This window comes from Lithobates pipiens, unplaced genomic scaffold (genome assembly GCF_037356315.1).
Source record: "Lithobates pipiens isolate NorthernLeopardFrog02 unplaced genomic scaffold, aLitPip1_a1.2 Scaffold_3, whole genome shotgun sequence".
In the NCBI taxonomy this organism is placed as follows: domain Eukaryota; kingdom Metazoa; phylum Chordata; class Amphibia; order Anura; family Ranidae; genus Lithobates; species Lithobates pipiens.
This window is the reverse complement of record NW_027507790.1, coordinates 47,319,633-47,345,927: the sequence shown is the minus strand read 5'-3', so window position 1 is coordinate 47,345,927 and position 26,295 is coordinate 47,319,633. Positions and strand designations below refer to the sequence as shown.

At 45.8% G+C, this 26,295-nt stretch overlaps 1 protein-coding gene across 2 annotated transcripts in view; it reads right to left on the bottom strand.

Moving 5' to 3' along the window:
• Window positions 1–26,295, bottom strand: part of PI4KA (phosphatidylinositol 4-kinase alpha) — a 193,216-nt gene that overhangs the window by 146,350 nt on the left and 20,571 nt on the right. For both annotated transcript variants that reach the window (XM_077461622.1, XM_077461623.1), the window contains exons 2-4: window positions 19,991–20,107; window positions 12,573–12,666; window positions 847–935 (exon numbers count right to left, since the gene is read on the bottom strand). In XM_077461622.1, coding sequence (XP_077317748.1) covers window positions 847–935; window positions 12,573–12,666; window positions 19,991–20,107 — 300 coding nt within the window. The remainder of the gene's footprint in view (window positions 1–846; window positions 936–12,572; window positions 12,667–19,990; window positions 20,108–26,295) is intronic.

Sequence of the window (26,295 nt, the reverse complement as noted above, 5' to 3'; positions counted from 1 at the left end):
CTCTCTATGTATTAATGTAATGTGCCCTGTGTCTATGCCTTATAAAAATAATGCTGCAATATACCTGTTCCAGAGCGCTGATAGATGGTCACGTGATCCGCTGTCTCTTTCCTCTCTCGTATGACAGCTGCGGCAGGCGGGGCCACCTCTCTCCTTCTACCTTCCTGGCGGGGGATCCTTGGACCCGTAAACTACAGCTGTCAGGCCGAGAATGGAGATAGATGGTGGACCAAGTGACTGCCGATCAGAGCTCTGAAACAGGTATACTGCAGCATTATTTTTATAAGTCAAAGACACGGTGCACATTACAATAATACATAGAGCGGATTATGTAATTTTAACGTATTGGGTTAACAAACCCTTTAAGAATCTTTTGGAATGATTTACTTACATTAAGGGCTATTCACACCAAGCCAGTGCATTTTTTTCTGCATCAAAAACGCATTGAAAGTAGGTTATATGATTTTCAATGGCATAGTTCACACCAGTTCGTGCAGTTCCAGTTCTAGAGAAGAAAGCAGAACATGCTGCATTTCTCCTGCACTGGACTGTACTGAAACGCTGTAAAACGCACCAAAATGCATTGGAACATACATATTATTTAAGGTTTAGAAAAAAAAAGAGGGGGGAAAATGCACTAGACTGCACCAAAAACACACATTCAGAAAAGCATCTGGAACGCACACGGACTGCATTTCTATGGTGTGAACTGCCCCTTAAACCAGCTACAGAGTTGAGTGGGAGCTTGTCGTTTTGTCCTACCAGTGCAATAGAATTACAAAGAAGATCTGTCAGAAAACTAAATCTAGGCAACACGCCACCTGCATATCTATGAGCACATCTTACCTGTCCTCTGAATGACACATCTCTATGAGCTACATCTGACAGTAATGTAACCAGACAGAAGCTGAAGGTTTCTGCAACTGGAAGTGTACCTGTGATATAAAAAGTAAAACGGACTTAATATGTGATAAAGGACCATTAAACTCTAACCTAAATCAAGAGTTGACTCGCATACAGAAGCTATTATTCAAAATTCACATAGGAAAATTGTGGGCATTTCAATACATAGTTAGTCAGCTTGAAAAAATACACAAGTCCATCCAGTTCAACCCTAATACAGGGACCCCCAATTATGGGATTTACGTGCAGAGCAAACCTCTAGTAGAATATGATGTTAATGCAGGACCATAAAAGTATAAGGTTATAAATGTGAAACACTGATTTTGCTAGCTGGATTTTTGAGTGACAAAGCAACAAAGGAAAGCACTGTTTAAAAGTACAGTTGAAGCCAATACACACTACTGCATGGCAGGGACTTCAAAGTAAAAGGGGACTTTCATTCTTCTTGCAAATCTCCATCAATGTATTAACAGCAAAAATGTAAAAAACAACAGTTGCCAAAGCTTTCATACCAAGCTGCTGGGTTGTGTAATACTATTTGCTATACTACTGAGTAATCCTTCCTTATTTCATAATTATTTAGCAAATAATTTTGCCATGAATACAATTTCTCATGTAACACTGCCCTTATGTAGTTTATCCCTTCAAACAGACCTCAATAATAGAGGTCATCTTCACCGAATACCAATATCAGACTGTGACTGTTAACGACCATCACAAATATATAATACATTCATTTGAATGGGCTGCTGTGCCCAGATTTCATACAGGAAAAGGTTCCTGCACCAGTTTTAAAAACACAGCCAGAGGGAAACTGCATGGTGCTTTTGCACCATGCTATTTGCCACAACCGAAAACACACTGCGTTTTTAGATGCGGGGGGGGGGGGGGGGAGGGGGCATTAAGAATGAATGGCAGTCCTGTACGTCTGTAATGGAGCAGTGTGTTTTGGCTGTGGGTGGTTGCACCCGTAACCACTCGTGTGAATCCAAACTAAGTCTTAGTTTTTTTTTTTTCATTTCAATATAACAAACACGTTATACACGTTTTGCCCAGAGCAGCCAAGATCCTCCTCTTCTGAGGTCCCCTGCTGGCTCTCCCTGCCCCTCCCTCATGCCGAGTGCCCCCACAGCAAGCAGCTTGCTATGGGGGGCCCCTGAACCGAGCCCATCCTCTGTGTGTCCATTTAGACACAGAGGCACGGTTCGGCCCTATCCTCATTGGCTCACCGACTTTGATAGCAGAAGAAGCCAATGGTGCCACGCTGGTGTCTTAGCCAATCAGGAGGAAGATTCCTGGGCAGCCAAAGCTCTCCTGCAAAATCGCTGGATTGAGATGGGGCTCAGGTAAGTATTAGAGGGGCTGCTGCACACAGACGTTTTTTTTTTTATCTTAATGCACTAAATGCATTAAGATAAAAAACCTTCTGACTTTACAACCACTTTAATCAAGAATAGCTCCCATCTTGGAAAATATATAGCAAGTTTAGGGAGGAGCTAGGTGTCGATCGTCACTTCCTGGTCGCGGCCGAGACCGGAAGTACCATTGTTTACATCCGCGATTCATTGAATTTTAATGTAAGTGTGGAGTTTTTTATAAATAAACGCTATTTAAATTTTACTACACATTGGAGGCCCCCCTTTATTCTCTTTCCTCATTATGGTACAAACCGGACTGGGAGTTATGGAGATATAAAGCTGATTCCTGGTGACTATACTTAAGAGGAAGTGGAAGACTGACCATTATTCTTGAAGTGTTGTCCGGTCCCTTGGGACCTTGTTTTGAGGTGAGAGGCTGGGGGAAATAAGGGGTGCACCCTAAGCACTGAAGTGTGGACAGATGGATTAGTTTGCACCTTTTCACTCTGCATGGTCATCATTTCCTGTTGGACTGTGTGCACATTTTGGATACAGTTATACGGACTGATTTATATGCACTTTGCACTTTGATGTTTGTGGTTGATTGGAGCAATACCAGCTATTTCACGTGTTTTATGTCATTGTGTGTTGTATCTATTGCACGTTTTGCACAGTTGCACATATTTTATAGATCCAATCAATTTTTTTATGTTTGCGATATTGAATTTAATTCTTATTGGGAGTAACACAATTTTTCTTAGTGGATTTTAACAATTATTTTTTGCACATTTGCACATATTGATATATTTATTTTATCCCTTGATATTGCTAATATTTCCTTTGCAATTCGTGTATATTCGTGTATATATATATATATATATATAGATATATAATTTTTTTTTTTTTTTTTTTTTCTAATGCACTATTACTATTTATTATAATTTATTGATTTCACCAAAAACCCATATTTATAAGAAACTATTCCGTTATCTAGGTAGCGCCACATAAACATTGTTTATATAGCAATAAATAAATTGATGACAGGTTTGCCTGGAGGTACTCCTTAAACATGCAGAAACACACCAGAAGACCAGCAAGCACGACAGTTGAAGATCCACAGTGTGTCTTAACCAGTTGCCGACCGCCGCACGCCGATGTACGTCGGTACAATGGCACGGGCAGGCATAAGGACATACATGTACGTCCCTTGCCTCCCGCGGGTCGGGGGCCCGATCGGGCCCCCGCCCGGTGCCTGCGGCGGTCGGTATTCGTGCGGGAGCGATCCCGGACGAGGGGACGGCCATTCATTCATGGCCACCCCCTCGCGATCGCTCCCGACGAATAGAAATCCCCGGTGACATCACTTCCTCTCCTGTAATGTAAACACAGGAGAGGAAGTGATGTATTCTCTCCTCCGTGTCGGTATTTTTCGTTCCGACACGGAGGAGAGCGGATCAGTAAGTTGCACCAACACTCACACACACAGTAGAACATGCCAGGCACACTCACACCCCCCCTTTACCCCCCGATCACCCCCCCAATTACCCCTGCCCCCCAGTCACAGTGACACCAATGTCATTTTTTTTTTTTTTTTTGCATTGGTGTCATTTGTGACTGTAATAACTGTTAGGGCAGTTAGAGTTAGCCCCCTTTAGTTCTAATGTACCCCCCTAACCCCCCCAATAAAGGTTTAACCCCGTGATCACCCCCCGTCACCAGTGTCACTAAGGCTGGGTTCACATTGCAGCGGTTTATGAGAACGAATGTGATTCGCACCGCACTGCAGTGCAAATCACATCCGATCTCTGTGCGATTCGAGTTCAGCCATTCGCCGCACCCGCCACACCCGCCGCACCCGCCGCAAATTCGCACGGGACCCTTTTTTTGGCCCGCAGCAGAATCGGATCGCATGGGTGTTCACACCATGCGATCCGAGTTTGCAGATCGCACTGCGATATGCGAACTGATCTGGGGGTGTCAGTAACATTTCACTGACACTCCCAGCAGTTCGCATAGGGCAGTGTGAACTGCCGCCGGGAGGCATGCGATGCGGGAACCCGCCGCGGATTCGCGGCGTTTCCGCATCGCTCCAGTGTGAACCCAGCCTAATAAGCGATCATTTTTCTGATCGCCGTATTAGTGTCACAGGTGACGCTAGTTAGGCAGGTAGGTATTTAGGTTCGCCGCAGCTTTTTATAGCGCCAGGGACCCCCATATACTACCGCATAAAGCCCCCTGATTGCCCCCTAGTTAACCCTTTCACCAGTGATCACCATATAACTGTTACAGGTGACGCTGGTTGGTTAGTTATTTTTTTATAGTTTCAGGGCACCCGCCATTTATTACCTAATAAAGGTTTAACCCCCTGATCACCCGGCGGGTGTCATTTGTGACTAATAACTGTTAGGGCAGTTAGGGTTAGCCCCCTTTAGTTCTAAGGTACCCCCCTAACCCCCCCAATAAAGGTTTAACCCCGTGATCACCCCCCGGCGCCAGTGTCACTAAGGCTGGGTTCACATTGCAGCGGTTTATGAGAACGGATGTGATTCGCACCGCACTGCAGTGCAAATCACATCCGATCTCTGTGCGATTCGAGTTCAGCCATTCGCCGCACCCGCCGCAAATTCGCACGGGACCCTTTTTTTGGCCCGCAGCAGAATCGGATCGCATGGGTGTTCACACCATGCGATCCGAGTTTGCAGATCGCACTGCGATATGCGAACTGATCTGGGGGTGTCAGTAACATTTCACTGACACTCCCAGCAGTTCGCATAGGGCAGTGTGAACTGCCGCCGGGAGGCATGCGATGCGGGAACCCGCCGCGCATTCGTGGCGTTCCCGCATCGCTCCAGTGTGAACCCAGCCTAATAAGCGATCGTTTTTCTGATCGCTGTATTAGTGTCACAGGTGACGCTAGTTAGGCAGGTAGGTATTTAGGTTCGCTGCAGCTTTTTATAGCGCCAGGGACCCCCATATACTACCGCATAAAGCCCCCTAATTGCCCCCTAGTTAACCCTTTCACCAGTGATCACCATATAACTGTTACAGGTGACGCTGGTTGGTTAGTTATTTTTTTATAGTTTCAGGGCACCCGCCATTTATTACCTAGTCTCACTAGTGTACCCCTAAATTTAGGGGTGTCTACTTTCCAAAATGGGGTCATTTGGGGGGGGGGTTTGTGCCATCTTGGCATTTTATGGCCTTCAAAACTGTAACGCCCTTAGAAAGCCTGAAGGCGGTGCTTGGTTTTCGGGGCCCCGTACGCGGCTAGGCTCCCAAAAAGTCCCACATATGTGGTATCCCCATACTCAGGAGAAGCAGCAGAATTTATTTTGGGGTGTCATTTCACATATGCCCATGGCATGCGTGAGCAATATATCATTTAGTGACAACTTTGTGAAAAAAAAAAAAAAAAAAAAGTTTGTAATTTTCCCGCAACTTGTGGCAAAATATAAAATATTCCATGGACTCAACATGCCTCTCAGCAAATAGCTTGGGGTGTCTACTTTCTAAAATGGGGTCATTTGTGGGGGTTTTGTGCCATCTTGGCATTTTATGGCCTTCAAAACTGTAATAGGTAGTGAGGAGTGAAATCAAAAAATTACGCCCTTAGAAAGCCTGAAGGCGGTGCTTGGTTTTCGGGGCCCCGTACGCGGCTAGGCTCCCAAAAAGTCCCACATATGTGGTATCCCCGTACTCAGGAGAAGCAGCAGAATTTATTTTGGGGTGTCATTTCACATATGCCCATGGCATGCATGAGCAATATATCATTTAGTGACAACTTTGTTAAAAAAAAAAAAAAAAAAAAAAGTTTGTAATTTTCCCGCAACTTGTGGCAAAATATAAAATATTCCATGAACTCAACATGCCTCTCAGCAAATAGCTTGGGGTGTCTACTTTCTAAAATGGGGTCATTTGTGGGGGTTTTGTGCCATCTTGGCATTTTATGGCCTTCAAAACTGTAATAGGTAGTGAGAAGTGAACTCAAAAATGTACGCCCTTAGAAAGCCTGAAGGCGGTGCTTGGTTTTCGGGGCCCCGTACGCGGCTAGGCTCCCAAAAAGTCCCACATATGTGGTATCCCCATACTCAGGAGAAGCAGCAGAATTTATTTTGGGGTGTCATTTCACATACGCCCATAGCATGTGTGAGCAATATATCATTTAGTGACAACTTTGTGTAAAAAAAAAAAAAAATTTTTTTTTTTGTCATTATTCAATCGCTTGAGGCAAAAAAATAAAATATTCAATGGGCTCAACATGCCTCTTATCAATTTCCTTAGGGGGTCTACTTTCCAAAATGGGGTCATTTGGGGGGGTTTTGTACTGCCCTGCCATTTTAGCACCTCAAGAAATGAGATAGGCAGTCGTAAACTAAAAGCTGCGTAAATTCCAGAAAACGTACCTTAGTTTGTAGATGTGACAACTTTTGCGCAAACCAATAAATATACAATTATTGACTTTTTTTTTACCAAAGACATGTGGCTGAATACATTTTGGCCTAAATGTATGACTAAAATTGAGTTTATTGGATTTTTCTAATAACAAAAAGTAGAAAATATCATTTTTTTTCAAAATTTGCGGTCTTTTTACGTTTATATCGCAAAAAATAAAAATCGCAGAGGCAATCAAATACCATCAAAAGAAAGCTCTATTTGTGGGAAGAAAAGGACGCAAATTTTGTTTGGGTACAACATTGCATGACCGCGCAATTACCAGTTAAAGCAGCGCAGTGCCAAAGTGTAAAAAGACCTCTGGTCATTTACCAGCAAAATGGTCCGGTCTGAAAGTGGTTAAAACCAAATCCAGCAAGCAAAACAAAAATCTCAATGAAATGGGCAAATCCACTTTATTGCTATATATACACTCATCCATATCTTTATGGACCTTACTTTGTGCACTGGTGCGCAGTCATGTTGGAACAGGAAGGGGGCATCCCCAAACTGTTCCCACAAAGTTAAGAGCATGAAATTGTCCAAAATGTCTTGGTATGCTGACGCCTTAAGAGTTCCCTTCACTGGAACTAAGGGGCCAAGCCCAACCCCTGGAAAACAACCCCCCTTTTGGCAATATTGTGTGCATGTGCGACTTTGGGGTGGAGAAAACTGACTGGCCTGCAGAGTCCTGACCTCAACAGAACACCTTTGGGATGAATTAGATTGGAGACTGTGAGCCAGGCCTTCTCGTTCACATCAGTGCCTGATCTCACAAATGAGCTTCTAGAAAAATGGTCAAACATCCCATAGACACTCCTAAACCTTGTGGACGGCCTTCTCAGAAGAGTTGCAGCTGTTATAGCTACAAAGGGTGGGCCAACTCAATATTGAACCCCCCCCCCCCACCACCCCAAGACTGGGATGTCATTAACCACATCAGCTCTGAAAGGATTTATCCCCTTAAACTGACAATTGCACGTACATGCAATGCTGTACCCAAATAAAATTGAAGCCCTTTTTTCCCACAAATAGAGCTTCTTTTGGTGGTATTTGATCACCTCTGCAGTTTGTATTTTTTGCGCTATAAACAAAAAAATCAAACCTGACAATTTTGAAAAAAACAAAACAATATTTTTTACTTTCTGTTATATCCAATAAAAAAAAAAGTAACAAAAAAAATCAAAATTTCTTCATCAATTTAGGCTAATTTTTAATCTGCTACATATTGCCAAAAAGCATATTGGTTTGCACAAACGTTACAGCATTTACAAAATATGGGATATGTTTCTGGACTATTTTTTTTTCTTTTTATTGTTTTTACTAGCAATAGCGGCGATCAGCGATTTTTATCGGGACTGCAGGGAAGGAGTTAACATCAGGGGCGATCCAAGGGTTAAGTGTGCTCCTAGGGAGTGATTTCTAACTGTGTGGGGGATGGACTGACTGGAGGAAGAGAGAGATCTGTATTACTGATTCGCAGGAACACTCTTCAGGTCTGACAGAACGACGGTCTGCCTTGGCCATTCTACCTCTCCTGTCAACGATCATGGGTGGCTGTTGGCCATCAGACCCGCTGGTTGGCTCCCGCTGTGTCCAATCACAGGGAAAGCGTGGCTCTGGCAGCGTGCGTGCCCCAGAGCCGATCCGAGGAACCAAGTACAGGTATGTGATTTTGCGCTTAAGGGCTGCCCTGCCGCAGCAAATGTACGTGGGGCAGTCCTTAAGTGGTTAAAGTTCATGTACATGTAAAGGCAGGCATCCCAATACCTTTGACAATATAATGTACCTGTTCTCCATGGCTAGCATTATTTAGGCCCCTTTTATACGGGTAGACCATCTATTGCAATCTATAGAGAAGCGTTGGCACCCGCCGTCATCTGATCTGATAAAAATAGACAGATGGAGATCCGTTCCTCATCCATCTAGCGGATCAATAGGCTGTCGGGTGCAAATGAACAGTTGGCGTCCACCCCATGTGAAAGAAGCCTCAATCTATTATCTTGTTACATTGTTTTGTGAATCGTACACGAGCCAGTGATTGCATATGATATTTGTCTATATAATCAGTCTTTGCTTTCAAGACCAAGAGCATAAATCAGAGCCTGGTTCTTACCAATACTGGAACAGACACTTATGCATTTAAGCCTACTGTGAAAATACATATTGCACTAGCCGTGCCAAGGTTATCAACCAGAAGTGTTATGTATTCATGCTTTGATGTCTATGATGAGGTGAGGTAAATAATGGAACGTGTTTAAAAAGTTCAAGGAGTTGTTCCATTTTCCCCTAAAGCACGTGCAGACAGCAAACTAAACCAAAGCACAAAGTAGATCTGATCCTGCTCTAGATTCGTGTTCTACTTTTGATAGGCACAGTTCTGTAGAATTTCATATCAGATTCTCCTATATTCAGTTAAAGCGGGAGGTTCACACAAAAATTGAACCTCCTTTTTTCAGAACCCTCCCCCCCTCTGATGTCACATTTGCCACCTTTCAGGGGGGAGGGGGGTGCAGATACCTGTCTAAGACAGGCATTTTCACCCACTTCCAGGCACAGACTCCCATGGGAGTCCACGCCTCTTCCCGTCTCCCGGCGCTGTCTGCTGGGACACACACAGGCCCCAGGAGACAGCAGGACCAGTTAAGACGCGCAGCGCGACTCGTGCATGCGCAGTACGGAACCGGGAAGTCAAGCGGCAATGCTTCACTTCCTGATTACCCCACCGAGGATGGCAGCGGCAGCTGACGAGAGATTGATCGGCTTCGGCTGCAGACATTGCTGGACCCCGGGACAGGTAAATGTCCAGTTATTAAAAGTCAGCAGCTGCAGTATGTGTAGCTGCTGGCTTTTAATATTTTTTTGTTTTTACGTGGACCTCCTCTTTAATTTAACGTGTCATTCAGCCCAAAAGTTAAATGTGTTTTCATGTAATATTGCATACATTTCGGCTTAAAGTAGAACCATAGGTAAAACCTTTTTTTTCATTTTAGATTAAGAGTAAGGGATGGTTATAATCCCCGTCACATTTTTTTTTTTTTTTTTTTTTTGCTATCTGTGTCCCATTGCAAAGATTTCCTGTCACTTGTCTTTATTCAACCTTATTACCTATGTAACTATGTAACTTCCTGTCCCATAGCCAAACAGGAAGTGAGTGGAAATCCTGGCAAATTAAGGGAATTCCTTGGGGACCCCAAGGCCCCAGAACTAGCGTCCTCATTAGAAGATGTGCTCTCTTACTTTTCTGGGCACAATCCAAAATTTGGGATTTTCTTTTACTTTCACTTATAGTGATAATGGTAAACAGGACAAATAGAGAGGGTGAATTTCCCTAATGGGGACACAGACAGCAATAAAAACTGACAAGTGTTCTAATCCCTCTCGGCTCTGTCCAAAACAAAAAAAGTTATACTTTAATCATCATCACATTCGTTTCATACAGGGTAACAAAAACCTGGCTGATCCTGCCATTCACTTGCACTTCATTGTTGTCTGTGCCTCCACTGTAGCATTGGAGCAAATTCAATCACTGTTGCCACCAGTTCTGTGCATGTTCCTTTTTTTTAGGTAAACAGCCAAGCTATTTCACTTTCTCCCTTGTCTGAGTCTAGTTCTATATGACTATGGGGTTGATTTACGGACGGCAAATAAACTGTGCACATTGCAAGAGCAGTTGCTCCAGAGCTTAGTAAATGATCTGAAGCTCTGCTGACTTCCATCATCCAAATCAGGTGCAAATAAAAATGCAGTTTCTTTTTTAATTTTCTTGCACGTGACTGGGTATTGTTTGAAAAGTGAAGCGTTACCTCATTTATTAAGCTCATGAGCAACTGCACATTGTAAAGTGCACAGTCTTTTTACCTTTAGTAAATTAAGCCCTACGAGTCATCTTTTTGGGTGTAAAGACATTGATAAATGGTAAGCCCCCCACCCCCCCATCTCCTCTATGGCAATAACATTATCAGAACCCATTCTAATATTGTTTCAAATCCTTTATTTAGCTGTATTATGCATTTGTTTGCCATTAAGGATGTTTTTTTTAACTTATCATGTGACTGCTACAGTGCCAATCAGCACTGTTCTGTTATAAGCAGCTACCGGTAGTACAGACTTCCTCCTATAATTTCATCCATCATCAGCTTGCTCCATGCTACTACACCTGATCTTTCCCTGCTGCAGGACCAAGCAGGGAAAGGAAACAGGACTGCTGCACAAATAATCTAAAAAGGTAATTATAAGATTTATTTTTAAAAATAAGACGCATAACCAGTATAATATTATATATATATATATATATATATATATATATATATATATATATATATATATATATACACACATACATACATACATACATACACAATGCCTAATGACAACTAATTGATGAGAGTTTAATAACATTTTAATTTAGAAAAAAATGATAGAATATACACTCTCGACTCTTCAGGGATTCTTCCTACTCAATTGGCTGAGACAGCAGTGGGTGCCATTTGCTCCAGCTGCTTTCAATCAAGGTCAGTGACCAAATGAGGAGAGAGTGTGCTCGGTGTGTGTATGTACACGCAGAGCAACGGCTTAGTACCGAGCATGCTTGGATGCCCTCATAGCAAAATGCTTGCTCTGGGGGCACTTGAAAGTGGGGAGGGGCCAGGAGCACCGGTGGGGGGACCCAAGAAGAGGAGGATTGGGGATGTTTTGTGCAAAACCACTGCATAGAGCAGGTAAGTATGACATGTTTGTTATTTAAAATAACAAAAATTCCCTTCAATATCACTTTAATGTACTTAAACCCTGTGAGATGTGTTTCTACATTGTTTCCCGCCAGCTTCCATACAGGTTTCACATATTTTTCCAATTTAACCAACGTTGAAAATCGTATGAATGCGGGATGAATACGTTTATAAATAAACCCCTTTTAGTAATTTAACCCCTTCAGATTCACGCTATAGCTGAATCACAGCTACAGCGTGGATCTGCTTTGATGGGAGGCCATCAATAGACGTCCTCCCATTTGCACGCAGGCCACACCCCCCTGAAGGCACGCTGTGATCACTCAAGTCAATGAGACTCAAGTGATCACAGACTGGAGTAAGGGGTCTATTCCAACCCTTACCATGTGATCAGCTGTCAGCCAATGACAGCTGATCACGTTATATAAACAGATCGCTAAAAGCGTGAGGAGAAAAATAAAAGGCTGATCATCAGCTTCTGTTGAAGGGACATCAGTCCCGAAGAGGAAGAGGCAAAGCCGCCTCATATGTGCCCACCAGTACCGCTTGCCAGTGCCACAAATCAGTGCCTACAGTGCCCACCAATACATAAGTGAAAGCAATCAGTACCACCTATCAATGACCACCAGTGGTGCCAATCAGTGCCTCATCAGTGCCACCTATCAGAGTCACCTACCAGTGTCCATCACTGCCACCCATCAGTGCCAGCTATCAGTGCCCACCAATGCCACCTTATCAGTGCCCACCAATGCCACCTTATCAGTGCCCACCAATGCCACCTTATCAGCGTACATCAATGAAAGAGAAAAATTAGCTGTTTGCAAAAAATATATTAACAAAATCTAAAACGATTTTGTATTAAAAAAAAAAAAACGGTCTTTTTTACTTTGTTTAACAAAAAATAAAAAACCCAGAGGTGATTAAATAACATCAAAAGAAAGCTCTATTTGTGGGGAAAAAAAATGATAAAAATTAAATTTGGGTACAGTGTTGTATGACCGCGCAATTGTCAGAGTGACATCGCTAAAAACTGAAAATTGGTCTGGGCAGTAGGGGGGGTTTAGGTGCCCAGTAAGCAAGTGGTTAAAGAAAACGGTGGTGTGTTTTATTTCCGTAAAGTGCTAAATGTACCGGTGTAGTATATCCTCACCTTTAGCTTTCCGAAAGGTGCTCTCCTCTATCCACAGAACCTTTGGAAGACCTTTCAAAAGCCTCAGAAGATAGGGAACCACGTGGTCTTTGTGCTTAAAAAAAAAAAAAAAAAATACAGATAAAAATAATAATTTATGCAGTATTTATCTTTATTGTCAAATAGAAGACTTGCAGTCTAAATGACTTCAAGCAGCAGTTACTACTGTTTAGAAACTCTTCATCCTGTAATGGCATAAAGATAACATGAAAGGAGAGAATGCAGTGGGAGAGCTAAAAAAAAACATATGACTACAGACTTTACAGTACAAGATAACCAACCCATCGTTTGTGTATGTTAACATATATGCAAAGAAGACAAGCCTTTTTTTGTTTTAGCTTTGACTAGACTGGAGGAAAGTTTTTATTGCATTTTGCCTCTGTAGGAGAGAGTAAGAGCCCATTCACACAGGGGCAACACGACTTGTAGGCGACTTGATCAGGCTACTTGGACACGACTTGACAGCGGCGACTTGGGACGACTTCAAAACGACTTGTGATGACTTCAAGCGCGACTTGGGACGACTTACAAGTCGCCCCAGGCCAGGCGACTTTTGCCGCGGCCAAGCAGAGAATGAGCTCAAGGGGAAACTCCACGGCAAATTTCTGAAAAAAATTTGGCGTGGGTTCCCCCTCCGAGAGCATACCAGGCCCTTAGGTCTGGTATGGATTCCAAGGGGAACCCCCTACGCCGAAAAAACGGCGTGGGGGTCCCCCCCAGATCCACACCAGACCCTTATCCGAGCACGCTACCCGGCCGGCCAGGAAAGGGGGTGGGGACGAGCGGGCGGCCCCCCCCCTCCTGAGCCGTACCAGGCCGCGTGCCCTCAACATGGGGGGGTGCCTTGGGGGAGGGGGGCGTGCGGCCCCCCCACCCCAAAGCACCTTGTCCCCATGTTGATGAGGACAAGGGCCTCTTCCCGACAACCCTGGCCGTTGGTTGTCGGGGTCTGCGGGCGGGGGGCTTATCGGAATCCGGGAGCCCCCTTTAATAAGGGGGCCCCCGGATACCGGCCCCCCACCCTATGTGAATGAGTATGGGGTACAATGTACCCCTACCCATTCACCTGTGAAATAAAGTACAATAAAACACACAACACAGAGAAAAAGTATTTTATTGCACAGCCGGGGGTCTTCCGTCTTCGGGGGTCTTCTCGCCGGACTCCTCCGCTATGTGTGTGTAGCTCTTTTGCCAGCGGAGGAGTCCGGCTTTCTTCCTCCCCGCCGCCGGCCTCTTCTCCCGACTTCGGGGGTCTTGTCCCCCTCTTCGGTTCTTCTGCCGGGCCACCGCGCCTGGTCCGGTGGCCCGGTCTTCTGTCGCCGTCTTCCGTTCTTCTGTCGCCGCCTTCGGTTCTTCTGCCGGGCCACCGCGCCTTCTTATAGCTCTTTTACAGGCGGTGGCCCGGTCTTCCGTCGCCGCCGCCGCCGCCGCCTTCCGTTCTTCTCCTTCTTCTTCTTCTTCTCCTGGAGATGTTGACTCGACGAGCTCTCCGGCCACAATGCCAGGGACGCGCTCCGCTGCCTCTTATATAGGGACAATGGGGCGGTGTCACATGGGTTGATGTCACATGGGTTGGTCACATGGGTTGATGTCACATGGTGACCCCGCCCCCTTACCATGTGACATCAACCCATGTGACCAACCCATGTGACATCAACCCATGTGACACCGCCCCATTGTCCCTATATAAGAGGCAGCGGAGCGCGTCCCTGGCATTGTGGCCGGAGAGCTCGTCGAGTCAACATCTCCAGGAGAAGAAGAAGGAGAAGAACGGAAGGCGGCGGCGGCGGTGGCGGCGACGGAAGACCGGGCCACCGCCTGTAAAAGAGCTATAAGAAGGCGCGGTGGCCCGGCAGAAGAACCGAAGGCGGCGACAGAAGAACGGAAGACGGCGACAGAAGACCGGGCCACCGGACCAGGCGCGGTGGCCCGGCAGAAGAACCGAAGAGGGGGACAAGACCCCCGAAGTCGGGAGAAGAGGCCGGCGGCGGGGAGGAAGAAAGCCGGACTCCTCCGCTGGCAAAAGAGCTACACACACATAGCGGAGGAGTCCGGCGAGAAGACCCCCGAAGACGGAAGACCCCCGGCTGTGCAATAAAATACTTTTTCTCTGTGTTGTGTTTTATTGTACTTTATTTCACAGGTGAATGGGTAGGGGTACATTGTACCCCATACTCATTCACATAGGGTGGGGGGCCGGTATCCGGGGGCCCCCTTATTAAAGGGGGCTCCCGGATTCCGATAAGCCCCCCGCCCGCAGACCCCGACAACCAACGGCCAGGGTTGTCGGGAAGAGGCCCTTGTCCTCATCAACATGGGGACAAGGTGCTTTGGGGTGGGGGGGCCGCACGCCCCCCCTCCCCCAAGGCACCCCCCCATGTTGAGGGCACGCGGCCTGGTACGGCTCAGGAGGGGGGGGGCCGCCCGCTCGTCCCCACCCCCCTTCCTGGCCGGCCGGGTAGCGTGCTCGGATAAGGGTCTGGTGTGGATCTGGGGGGGACCCCCACGCCGTTTTTTCGGCGTAGGGGGTTCCCCTTGGAATCCATACCAGACCTAAGGGCCTGGTATGCTCTCGGAGGGGGAACCCACGCCAAATTTTTTCAGAAATTTGCCGTGGAGTTCCCTCTTGAGAGCTGATAATTCTGTCAAAGTCGCCTCCGTATAGACGGAGATCCGACTTGGAGGCGATCTCCATTGAAATCAATGGGTACCGGTCGCCTACAAGTCGGATAGAAGTAGTACAGGAACCTTTTTTGAAGTCGGAGCGACTTCAGTAGCGTGCATTAACACGGCTCTCATTCACTTACATTGCTTTTTAAATGTTGTCCGACCTGAGGCGACCTGAGGCGACTAGGGGCGACCTGAAGTCGGATCAGGAGTTGCCCCTGTGTGAATGGGCTCTAAGGCCTCATGCACACGAGACGCTGTTAAACGCGTGTTCAGAGGCAGTTGGACACTTTTTTCAACTGCTCCTGAACTCATTCAATGTTATCCTATGTGTCCATGTACACAGTTTCGTTTTTTGCCGTTTTTATGCAATTGCGTTTAACCTCGTTTTTCCAGAAGCAAAAAAATGGGTTCAAACGCAAAAGTTTCCACGTTTCAGACGCAAAACACAGCTTACCGCATTTTGCCGCGTTTTCGTTTAAAAGCGTTTTTAAAGGTGACCTTTTTTTTTACATTAAAAATCTCAAAAATGATTGCAAATGATGAAAAACCATTAGAAAAATATTTTAAACAATTGTAATTGCAAGTGGACAATCCACAACTTGTGGCAAGTGACATGGCAGGTGGCAAGTGACGTGGCAAGTGGACAATCCACAACTTGTGGCAAGTGACATGGCAGATGCCAAGTGTTGTGGCAAGTGGACAATCCACAACTTGTGGCAAGTGACGTGGCAGGTGAAGTGGCAAGTGATGTGGCAAGTGGACAATCCACAACTTGTGGCAGGTGACGTGGCAAGTGACCTGGCAGGTGACGTGGCAAGTGGACAATCCACAACTTGTGGCAGGTGACGTGGCAGGTGATGTGGCATGTGACGTGGCATGTAACGTGGCAAGTGAACAATCCACAACTTGTGGCAAGTGACATGGCAGGTGGCAAGTGATGTGGCAAGTGGACAATCCACAACTTGTGGCAAGTGACGTGGCAGGTGAAGTGGCAAGTGACGTGGCAAGTGACGTGGCAAGTGGACAATCCACAACTTGTGGCAGGTGACCTAGCAAGTGACCTGGCAGATGACGTGGCAAGTGGCGTGGCAGGTGACGCGGCAAGTGGACAATCCACAACTTGTGGCAGGTGACGTGGCAAGTGGACAATCCACAACTTGTGGCAGGTGACGTGGCAAGTGACGTGGCAAGTGGACAATCCACAAATTGTGGCAGGTGACGTGGCAAGTGACGTGGCAAGTGGACAATCCACAACTTGTGGCAGGTGATGTGGCAAGTGACGTGGCAAGTGGACAATCCACAACTTGTGGCAGGTGACGTGGCAAGTGGACATTCCACAACTTGTGGCAGGTGACGTGGCTGGTGACGTGGCAAGTGGACAATCCACAACTTGTGGCAAGTGGTGTGGCAGGTGACGTGGCAAGTGGACAATCCATAACTTGTGGCAAGTGACGTGGCAGGTGATGTGGCAAGTGACATGGCAAGTGGACAATCCACAACTTGTGACAGGTGATGTGGCAGGTGATGTGGCAAGTGACATGGCAGGTGATGTGGCAGGTGATGTGGCAAGTTGACAATCCACAACTTGTGGCAAGTGATGTGGCAGGTGATGTGGCAGGTGATGTGGCAAGTGAAGTGGCAAGTGGACAATCCAAAACTTGTGGCAGGTGACGTGGCAAGTGGACAATCCTCAACTTGTGGCAAGTGACGTAGCAGGTGACGTGGCAAGTGGACAATCCAAAATTTGTGGCAGGTGATGTGGCAAGTGACATGGCAGGTGACGTGGCAAGTGGACAATCCACAACTTGTGGCAGGTGACGTGGCAAGTGACGTGGCAAGTGGACAATTCACAACTTGTGGCAAGTGACATGGCAGGTGGCAAGTGACGTGGAAAGTGGACAATCCACAACTTGTGGCAAGTGACGTGGCAGGTGATGTGGCAAGTGATGTGGCAGGTGAAGTGGCAAGTGAAGTGGCAGGTGAAGTGGCAAGTGATGTGGCAGGTGGACAATCCACAACTTGTAGCAAGTGACATGGCAGGTGAGGTGGCAAGTGGACAATCCAAAACTTGTGGCAAGTGACGTGGCAGGTGACGTGGCAGGTGGACAATCCACAACTTGTGGCAGGTGACGTGGCAAGTGGACAATTCACAAATTGTGGCAGGTGATGTGGCAAGTGACGTGGCAAGTGGACAATCCACTTGTGGCAGGTGACGTGGCAAGTGGACAATCCACAACTTGTGGCAGGTGACGTGGCAGGGGACGTGGCAAGTGGACAATCCACAACTTGTGGCAGGTGATGTGGCTGGTGACGTGGCAAGTGGACAATCCACAACTTGTGGCAAGTGGTGTGGCAGGTGACGTGGCAAGTGGACAATCCATAACTTGTGGCAAGTGACGTGGCAGGTGATGTGGCAAGTGACATGGCAAGTGGACAATCCACAACTTGTGACAGGTGATGTGGCAAGTGACATGGCAGGTGAGGTGGCAAGTTGACAATCCACAACTTGTGGCAGGTGATGTGGCAAGTGAAGTGGCAAGTGGACAATCCAAAACTTGTGGCAGGTGACGTGGCAAGTGACGTGGCAAGTGGACAATCCTCAACTTGTGGCAAGTGACATGGCAGGTAGCAAGTGACGTGGAAAGTGGACAATCCACAACTTGTGGCAAGTGACGTGGCAGGTGATGTGGCAAGTGATGTGGCAGGTGAAGTGGCAAGTGATGTGGCAGGTGATGTGGCAGGTGATGTGGCAGGTGATGTGGCAGGTGGACAATCCACAACTTGTGGCAAGTGACATGGCAGGTGAGGTGGCAAGTGGACAATCCAAAACTTGTGGCAGGTGACGTGGCAGGTGGACAATCCACAACTTGTGGCAGGTGACGTGGCAAGTGGACAATCCAAAACTTGTGGCAAGTGACATGGCAGGTGGCAAATGACGTGGCAAGTGGACAATCCACAACTTGTGGCAAGTGGACAATGCACAACTTGTGGCAGGTGATGTGGCAAGTGGACAATCCACAACTTGTGGCAGGTGACGTGGCAAGTGACGTGGCAAGTGGACAATCCTCAACTTGTGGCAAGTGACATGGCAGGTAGCAAGTGACGTGGAAAGTGGACAATCCACAACTTGTGGCAAGTGACGTGGCAGGTGATGTGGCAAGTGATGTGGCAGGTGAAGTGGCAAGTGATGTGGCAGGTGATGTGGCAGGTGGACAATCCACAACTTGTGGCAAGTGACATGGCAGGTGAGGTGGCAAGTGGACAATCCAAAACTTGTGGCAGGTGACGTGGCAGGTGGACAATCCACAACTTGTGGCAGGTGATGTGGCAAGTGGACAATCCAAAACTTGTGGCAAGTGACATGGCAGGTGGCAAATGACGTGGCAAGTGGACAATCCACAACTTGTGGCAAGTGGACAATGCACAACTTGTGGCAGGTGATGTGGCAAGTGGACAATCCACAACTTGTGGCAGGTGACGTGGCAAGTGACGTGGCAGGTGATGTGGCAAGTCACGTGGCAAGTGGACAATCCACAACTTGTGGCAGGTGCCATGGCAAGTGACACGCTAAATACAAGTACACTGCTGCTCTCACAGCTGCTGCTACTCACTCTGGTCTCACAAAATTGCTGAAATAGTTAATAATACTGTTTTTTGAGCTGGGAGGGTCTATGATGTTAGCTTAACTAAGCGCTTCTAGACGCAAATGCGGTAAAACGCTGCTAAATCGCGGTAAAAATCGCGGCAAAACAGGCGTTTATAAATGCCGGTTTCAGCTTTAAAAACATGTGTCTAGCAGAGTTTGCATCTGCGTCTCGTGTGCATGAAGCCTAAGGCTCGGTTCATACTGATGTGACATAGGATCGGACTTGTGAGACCCCAAGTCGAATGACATGTGAGATTTAATGTTTCCCTATGAGAACTGTCTGAACTGATACTACACAAGTCTGAAATGTTCCTGTACTACGTTGATCCGACTTTGATACAACGTTTAATGCCATAGAGCAGTGATTCTCAACCAGGGTTCCTCCAGAGGTTGCTAGGGGTTCCTTCAGCATTGGGCAACTTCTGCCTCTCAGATAAGTTCCCACTGACCCCATTGATCTTTTTAACTATCTGTAAGGAGGCAATTCTTCCCAATGACCACAAATGTAAGGACCATTCTTCCCACTGACCATCACACTAATGCATCATGAGTTGTATATTTCTAATTTTTAGGAGGAGTTCCCTGAGACCGGAGAAATATTTCAAGGGTTCCTCTGTGTTGAAAAGGTTGAGAAAGGCTGCCATAGAGTGTAAAAAGTCACATTAAGTTGCAGGGCAAAGTCGGATCAGAAGTCAAGTGACTTTCATGTCGGAGCAGTGTGAACTTGGGCTAAACCTTTGTTTGTACAGGTGAGCATTGTCAAAGAAACAGGAAGTGAGGGGAAATCCAAAAATGTATAGTCGGCCCCAGAACAAGAAGAGAGGTAAAATCTCCCATTAAGGACACCTGTTCCAGGGATAACTCTTTAAGAGGGAAATTCTCACTTCAGAAGATTTTCTACAACTTTCTCTCTGTCCCTGGGACAGGATGTGAAGAGAAATCTTCCCAACAGTACATAAAGAGCAACAAATAACCTGAGAAGAAAATGTTTATCAAGCATACTAGTAATTGTGGGCTGACAGTAACAAAAAGTCATAAATTAAATGAATAGTATAACACATACTTGAAGTTCAGATTCAACCAAGAAAATGCCCAAAGCAATAAGGGCATGTCTTCTTCTCTCATCCAGTTGAAACACCCCATGGAAGTCAACAGGACACATACACAGCAGCTTCTGTACCTGCAATAGAGCAACAAAGAAGGTCCAGAAAAGTTTTACTACAAAATACCACATAACAAAACAACTTAAATAAAACAAACAAAGCAACAAAGTGAAGATCTGCATATCAATTTTTTCCAGTGAAGTTTAAAGGAGAAGTAGGGCTAAAGCCCCTTTGACCATACTTCTCCGGTGGGTCACAGAGGTGCGTTTCGTTCTGCACACCTGTGACCCGTCTTAAGCAGATAGTGGAGTAGAGTCCACTGTTGGCTAACGTCACTCAGCTGGTCTAGGCTCTGGAAGGATCGACTATAATGTCGTAATCCACACAGATGCCTGGCCGGCAGCTGGCTCAGCTTCCTGGTGCACCACTGAGAGCCTAAGCAGCTGCTCCCATCCCCTCCACAGCCCAGCACTCCAGTGAGTGCTGAAGGGGCAGAGCAGAGAGCAGGTGACTGACAGTCACTGCTCTCTGCTTACTGAAGACCAGGCGGTCTTTGATCACTCAGTTCTCAGTATAGAGGTGGCAGAGGACTGATGCTGCATTCACCAGTACCCTGCCTCAGTATGCCTCTCAAGAGCCCTCAGTCCTAAAACAAGCAGTAATGCAGTTCTTAGGAGGGGTTACAGATTCATCAAAATGCCCTGATAGGTAGATGTCAGTCTGTGGAGTGGGTATGCATGTATATTGCCATAGGTAACACCCGAGATGCTGAGCCTCTATGATTGAAAGAACTGAAATTCAATGAATGCAAGGAACGCGATAGGGACAGTCAGGCTAGAGAGCACAGAGATAGATGATTCTGGGCCTCCTTTAGCCAGAAAATTAAGTGTTATAGATATTTCTGGTTGAAACACTGAAAAAAAAAAAAAAAAAAGGATAAGTTCACCTTTGTAAAAAAATTAAAAATAAATGCACATCTTTTTGCAGGTAAAAAATGTGCATCTAGTATTTTTTGTTTTACTAGGCCTGTAGAGCATAGCAGCCATGATCAGCAGATTATGGGTGCAATGCAGAGCTCTTTCAGACATTCCTGTGTAAGTTGTCTGCTCGTACGAGCAGGCAATTACACACTGCCAGGAAGACTCAAACTACCTAGAGTGCTTACCAGTGCCCTGGTAGTTCAGCAAAGGCTGTCACTGTGTACTTGTATTTTTTTACATCCACAGAACTCTGTGAATGAATGACACAGCCAGGGGAAGATCCCCACTGGCTGTCACAACGGGGGGTTGGGAGGTGAGGGGGCCAGGGCTACAGTTACATGTACCACCCTGAACATGGGTGCAATATGTAACATATTGCAAAAGGATGAACTTAATCTTAAAGTGGTTGTAAAGCCTAGACATTTTACACCTTAATACATTCCTTGCATTAAGGTAAAAAATGTTTAGGTGTCAGCATCCCCCCTTACCCCCCTTTTACTTACCTGAGCTCTCATTCGATCCAGCGCCACGCATGTCGCAGGTCTCTTCTCCCCTTACTTCTGGGTCTCACTGGCTTTGCTGAGGCACTGGGAGCCATTGGCTCTTAGTGCAGTCAATCAAATCCAGTGACGAGGGAGCGGGGCTGAGTCCTGCTGTCTGTGTCAATAGACACAGCACAGGGACTTGAGTGTGAGCATGCACGAGTGCCTCCATAGGAAGCGGCTTCCCATGGGGGCACTGGCCTAGAGAGGAGGGGTCAGGAGCATGGGTGGGGGACCCGAAAAGAGGAAGTTCCAGGCTGCTCTGTGCGATTACATTTAACAGAGTAGGTAAGTATAGACATGTTTGTTACTTTGCAATCCCTTTAAACTCTGTATATGCAAGAACAGATTCACAGGATGCAGTCACTGTTTAAATATAAATTGTACCAAAATGTATTATTACATTCTGTTTTATGCAGAAGATAAGAAAGGTGTGAGATGTTATTAAAAACTAGCAAATAGAAAATTGTTGCATTTCATATGTTGTCAGTTATGCCCAACAGTTGCAAAATGAAAACCTTGAGAAAGAAGGGGAAGAAGGAACAGAGAGAGAATTTCTAGGAAAATGTAGTAGTCTGTGGTTTTTGAAGGACAAGGAAGCATTGCAACATTGCAAGCAGGATAGAGCCTCTTGTGCTTAAATGAACAATACTGTGAAAGTCCATGTCAGGCAGGCTCTGACTTGCTGCATCTTCTAAAGTGAAATACAGAGTGAGCAATTTCACTACAGGAAAGGAATCTGTACAACTGTGCAAGACTGAAGGTAAGGTTGGAGCTCCGCTTTAAATACAGAAATTGGTCCAATATATTTAATCCAATTGAATGTGACCAACTACTGCTAGTCACCAAGGCAGCAATATATTGATCAGAAATGTGGTCATAACATTCTCTTCTATTCACCAAACATTCCGCTATTTCCAGCAATTACAGTTTTAGATCTTTGGCCTTCTAGCTATGAAGATTCTTTTTACCCAAAGCATCCTGTGGTTCTTCCCAAAGGTGAGGCTGTAGGGTTCTTCCCATCTGGTGACTAGGCAAGCCAACCCATCAAAAACAGAACTCAGGATTCTTGTTTCTTTACCCAACAGGTGTTTTATAGCCAAGAAGTATGCTTTGGATTGCTGTCCTGCTGCACGATAAAATCGTTTTTGCTTTTTTCTTTAAAAACCTTGCCAAGGGCAGCATTCCGGAGTTGTATGTTCAATGCTGCACATGATGCTTGTGTTTGGAGTGTGATATTTAAAGCAAACATTTGATAAAACAAATCTAGAAGCTGCCACTTCTGACTGCCTTATAAAATGCTAGTTGCCTGTCTGGAATGCAAAATCTCTGACTTCAGCACATTTCAAGCCATTTCAAGCCATTTCTGGATCAAGTATGTAGCAAATGAAGTCCAAAATCCTGATCTGCATGCTTGTTCCAGGTCAATGACTCAGAAAGAACTGAAGACATTGAATCAAAATGACAGCCAGGCTACCAGCAACTTCAGGAGGAGGATACAGCAATGACATCATCCAGGTCTTTCTGAGCACATCTAAATACAACGAATAACCTTTATTTCACAAAATAATAGGCTGACATGTTTTTTGAGAAAGAACTTTTGAGACAAAAAAAAATTGCTATTGAAGTAAACAATAATATACAATCCAACATTACAGGTTCCATAAAAAGTATTGACATCCAGAAACTGACATGTTATCACATTCCACAGGCATGAATGAAAATGCGTATACAGTACAGCATTTTTTCTGCTGCTATCCCTGAACCTCCCCACCTCTCCCCCCCCCCCCCCCCCCGCCTTTAAAACCATCCTCCAACTTAGTTACCTATAGTGTGCTAGCTCAAAAGGCTATCCTTCTAACATTGTATCCGAGCTAACCTCCGTGCTAGGCAAACAGTCTGTCCAAGACTAAATCCACCGGGCTAAGACCAGGAGTATCTAACCATGAAAACCATAAAGTGTTGAACTTTTCTGGGTGACCCCTGTGCTGGAAGATGTACTTCTCCAAGCGCAGGGTGTCCCCCATTTGAGTCATCCACTCTCCCAGAGTGGGAGGCTCCGTTCCCTTTCAATGTCTAAGGATAAGCTTGCATGCCTGAAAGAGTGCTCTGGCTACCGCTTGTTTAGGGATTTCCTCAATGGAGAGGTTATCTAGTATACCCAATATACAGGGCTTAGGATCCATCGGGATGCGGACCTGAAACACCTTGTTAATGGTAGCTATAACTCCCGACCAATATGGATGGAGCTTGGGGCAGCGCCATAATAGATGGATAAGGTCACCATGGCCTCTGAAAAACCTAGTACACAGAGTTATCGCTCAGACCCATCCTACTCAGCCTTGCTGGGGTAAAATGGACTCACAAAACAGTGTACAGCTGGGACAGATGATGTGTCACATTCAGAGAACACAGCTGAACCGCCTGTAGGGCCTCCTCCCAATAATTGTCCTCAAATGTACCCACGTCACACTCCCATAGGTTGGTCGTAAAGCCCTTCAAGTGTGTGGACATAAGCATGGCGTAACCCCTGGGAGATAAATCCCTTAAAATAAGAAGCCTCTGTCATATATTGAAATATGGGGGCAGGGGAAAGGACCCACTGTAACCCCTCTGATTGTGCCCGTACAGCATGATGTAATTGTAGGTATGGGAAATACATTGATGGGGGGAGGTTGAATTTAGTCTGCAAAGATGAAAAAGTAGTGTAGTTTTGCTCCTGGAGAATATGTGTACCAGGTATGTAACTCCATACCGCTTCCATCTTGCACCGCACTGCAAAGATTGCAGCTCCTTGTAATGTCCTGTGAAACCTTTGACATTTTGCAGCTGTCTGGCTTTGTTCCACACTTTCTGCATCAACACATAGGTGGGAAAAAGCTTGTTGGATTTAGCGTAGGCCAGTGCCTCCAACCCTGTGACCTCGTGCAGTTGCTCGAGCTTGACCCTCAGAGGTTTATTTAGCCAAATAAAGGAATGAAACAGCGAGTTTATGATGCGGAAAGTTTTAAAGCGGGACAACCATGGGGGTACTATGCAGGATGTAGAGGAGCTGTGGCATAAAAAACATTTTTTCCCACCAGTGATATTTTAAGCTTGGACCTTATTTTGTTTTTTTCTCTTCTGCGACCAGACAGTGGTAATAAGTTGAGGGCGACGTAATCTCGGGTTTGTGGGGTAACATGCAACCCCCATATATTTAAAAAAAGAGGAGGTCATGGGAATGTTTTGGCATGTGTCGCCCTGTCCGCCAGTCAAAGAGTCTAGCAATAAGATTGAGGATTTGGTTCAGTTGATTACCAAGCATGAACATACTCCAAATTTTGTAATGACCGCCATAGCTTCCCTCAGGGATACAGACGTGTCCCTCAAAAGCAGCATGGCATCATCAGCATAAAGCATGAGTTTTTCATGTATCTTGCCATATTTAAAGCCACAAATTAAGGGGTTGGAATGGATCAAGGCAGCCAGTGGCTCAATGGTGATGGCAAATAAAGGGCAGCCCTGTCATGGAAAAGGCATGGATATACGTCCTGCCTCTCTAATGCCCACCTGTGGCGAGCTGTATAATAATTTTACCCAGGATAAGAAGGTGGGACCAACCCCAAACCTGTGCATGGTGGCCCACAAGTATTGCCATTCTATGCAATCAAAAGCCTTGTGGGCAACCAATGACAGGAGAGCCCCGTCTCCCATATTATCTGCCTGTGTCTGCATGTTGAGGAAAAGCCTATGTAGATTGATTGCCGTAGACCTCTCAGGGATAAATCCTGATTGGTCTGGATGGATAATTGAAGATATGGCTTTATTAAGTCTCATGGCCAAAACTTTGGCCAGAATCTTAATATCCACCTGTAAAAGGGGTATGGGCCTGTAGGAGCTTGGATCCATTCGGGTTTAAGCAGGAGAACAATGTTAGCTTTAGTCATGAAGGTAGAGAGAGTGACTCTCCCTGGCTGGATTAAATACCTTGAGAAGGTGGGGTAGCATTATGTCCCCGTACTGCTTAAATGCCTCTAAAAAGGCAATGCTACTCTCTCTTCAGGCTGAGTTATGCTCCTCAGTGTCACACCCCACCCACAGGATGGATGGTATTGAGGAGCGCATAGAATCACAGCTAGGAGAAGTCATTAAAGCACACAATGAAATGGATGCACATTAGGAACAGGCAGACACGATCTATTTTCATTTTTTTAATTACAATTTAAAGTCGCAGATTTAGAGGATCACTCCCGCCACAATAACTTAAAAATAAGATCTCATACCTTACTTGCAGCAACTATTCCTAAAGCTCATCCCAGATCTCTTCCTAGAGACCTACTGATGGACAGAGCACATATGATTCCCATACCAACACACCTGCCTGACATAGTCCCTAGGGACGTGCTAACTAGAGGTCGACCGATATATCGGCCGATATTTGCCGTTTTTTAAATAATCGGCATCAGCCGATTGTGCTGATAAAAAGCCGATTTAGAACTACAGCGGGACTTTGAAATGACTTCTGTATAGAAGTCAGTGTAAGTTGCCTGAGTCGTCATAGCAACACTTTCCTCCTCTCTGGGCAGGCTGCCAAGAAAAGAACAGAAAGATACAATGTTTACACTTGAATGAATGAAGTCATCTCTGTGTGTAGAAGTTCTCAGTTTAACCATTTAAAGACTAAATCTTTTCTGACACTTGTTGCTTACAAGTAAAAATCCTGTATTTTCTGCCAGAAAATCACTTAGACCCCCCAAAAAT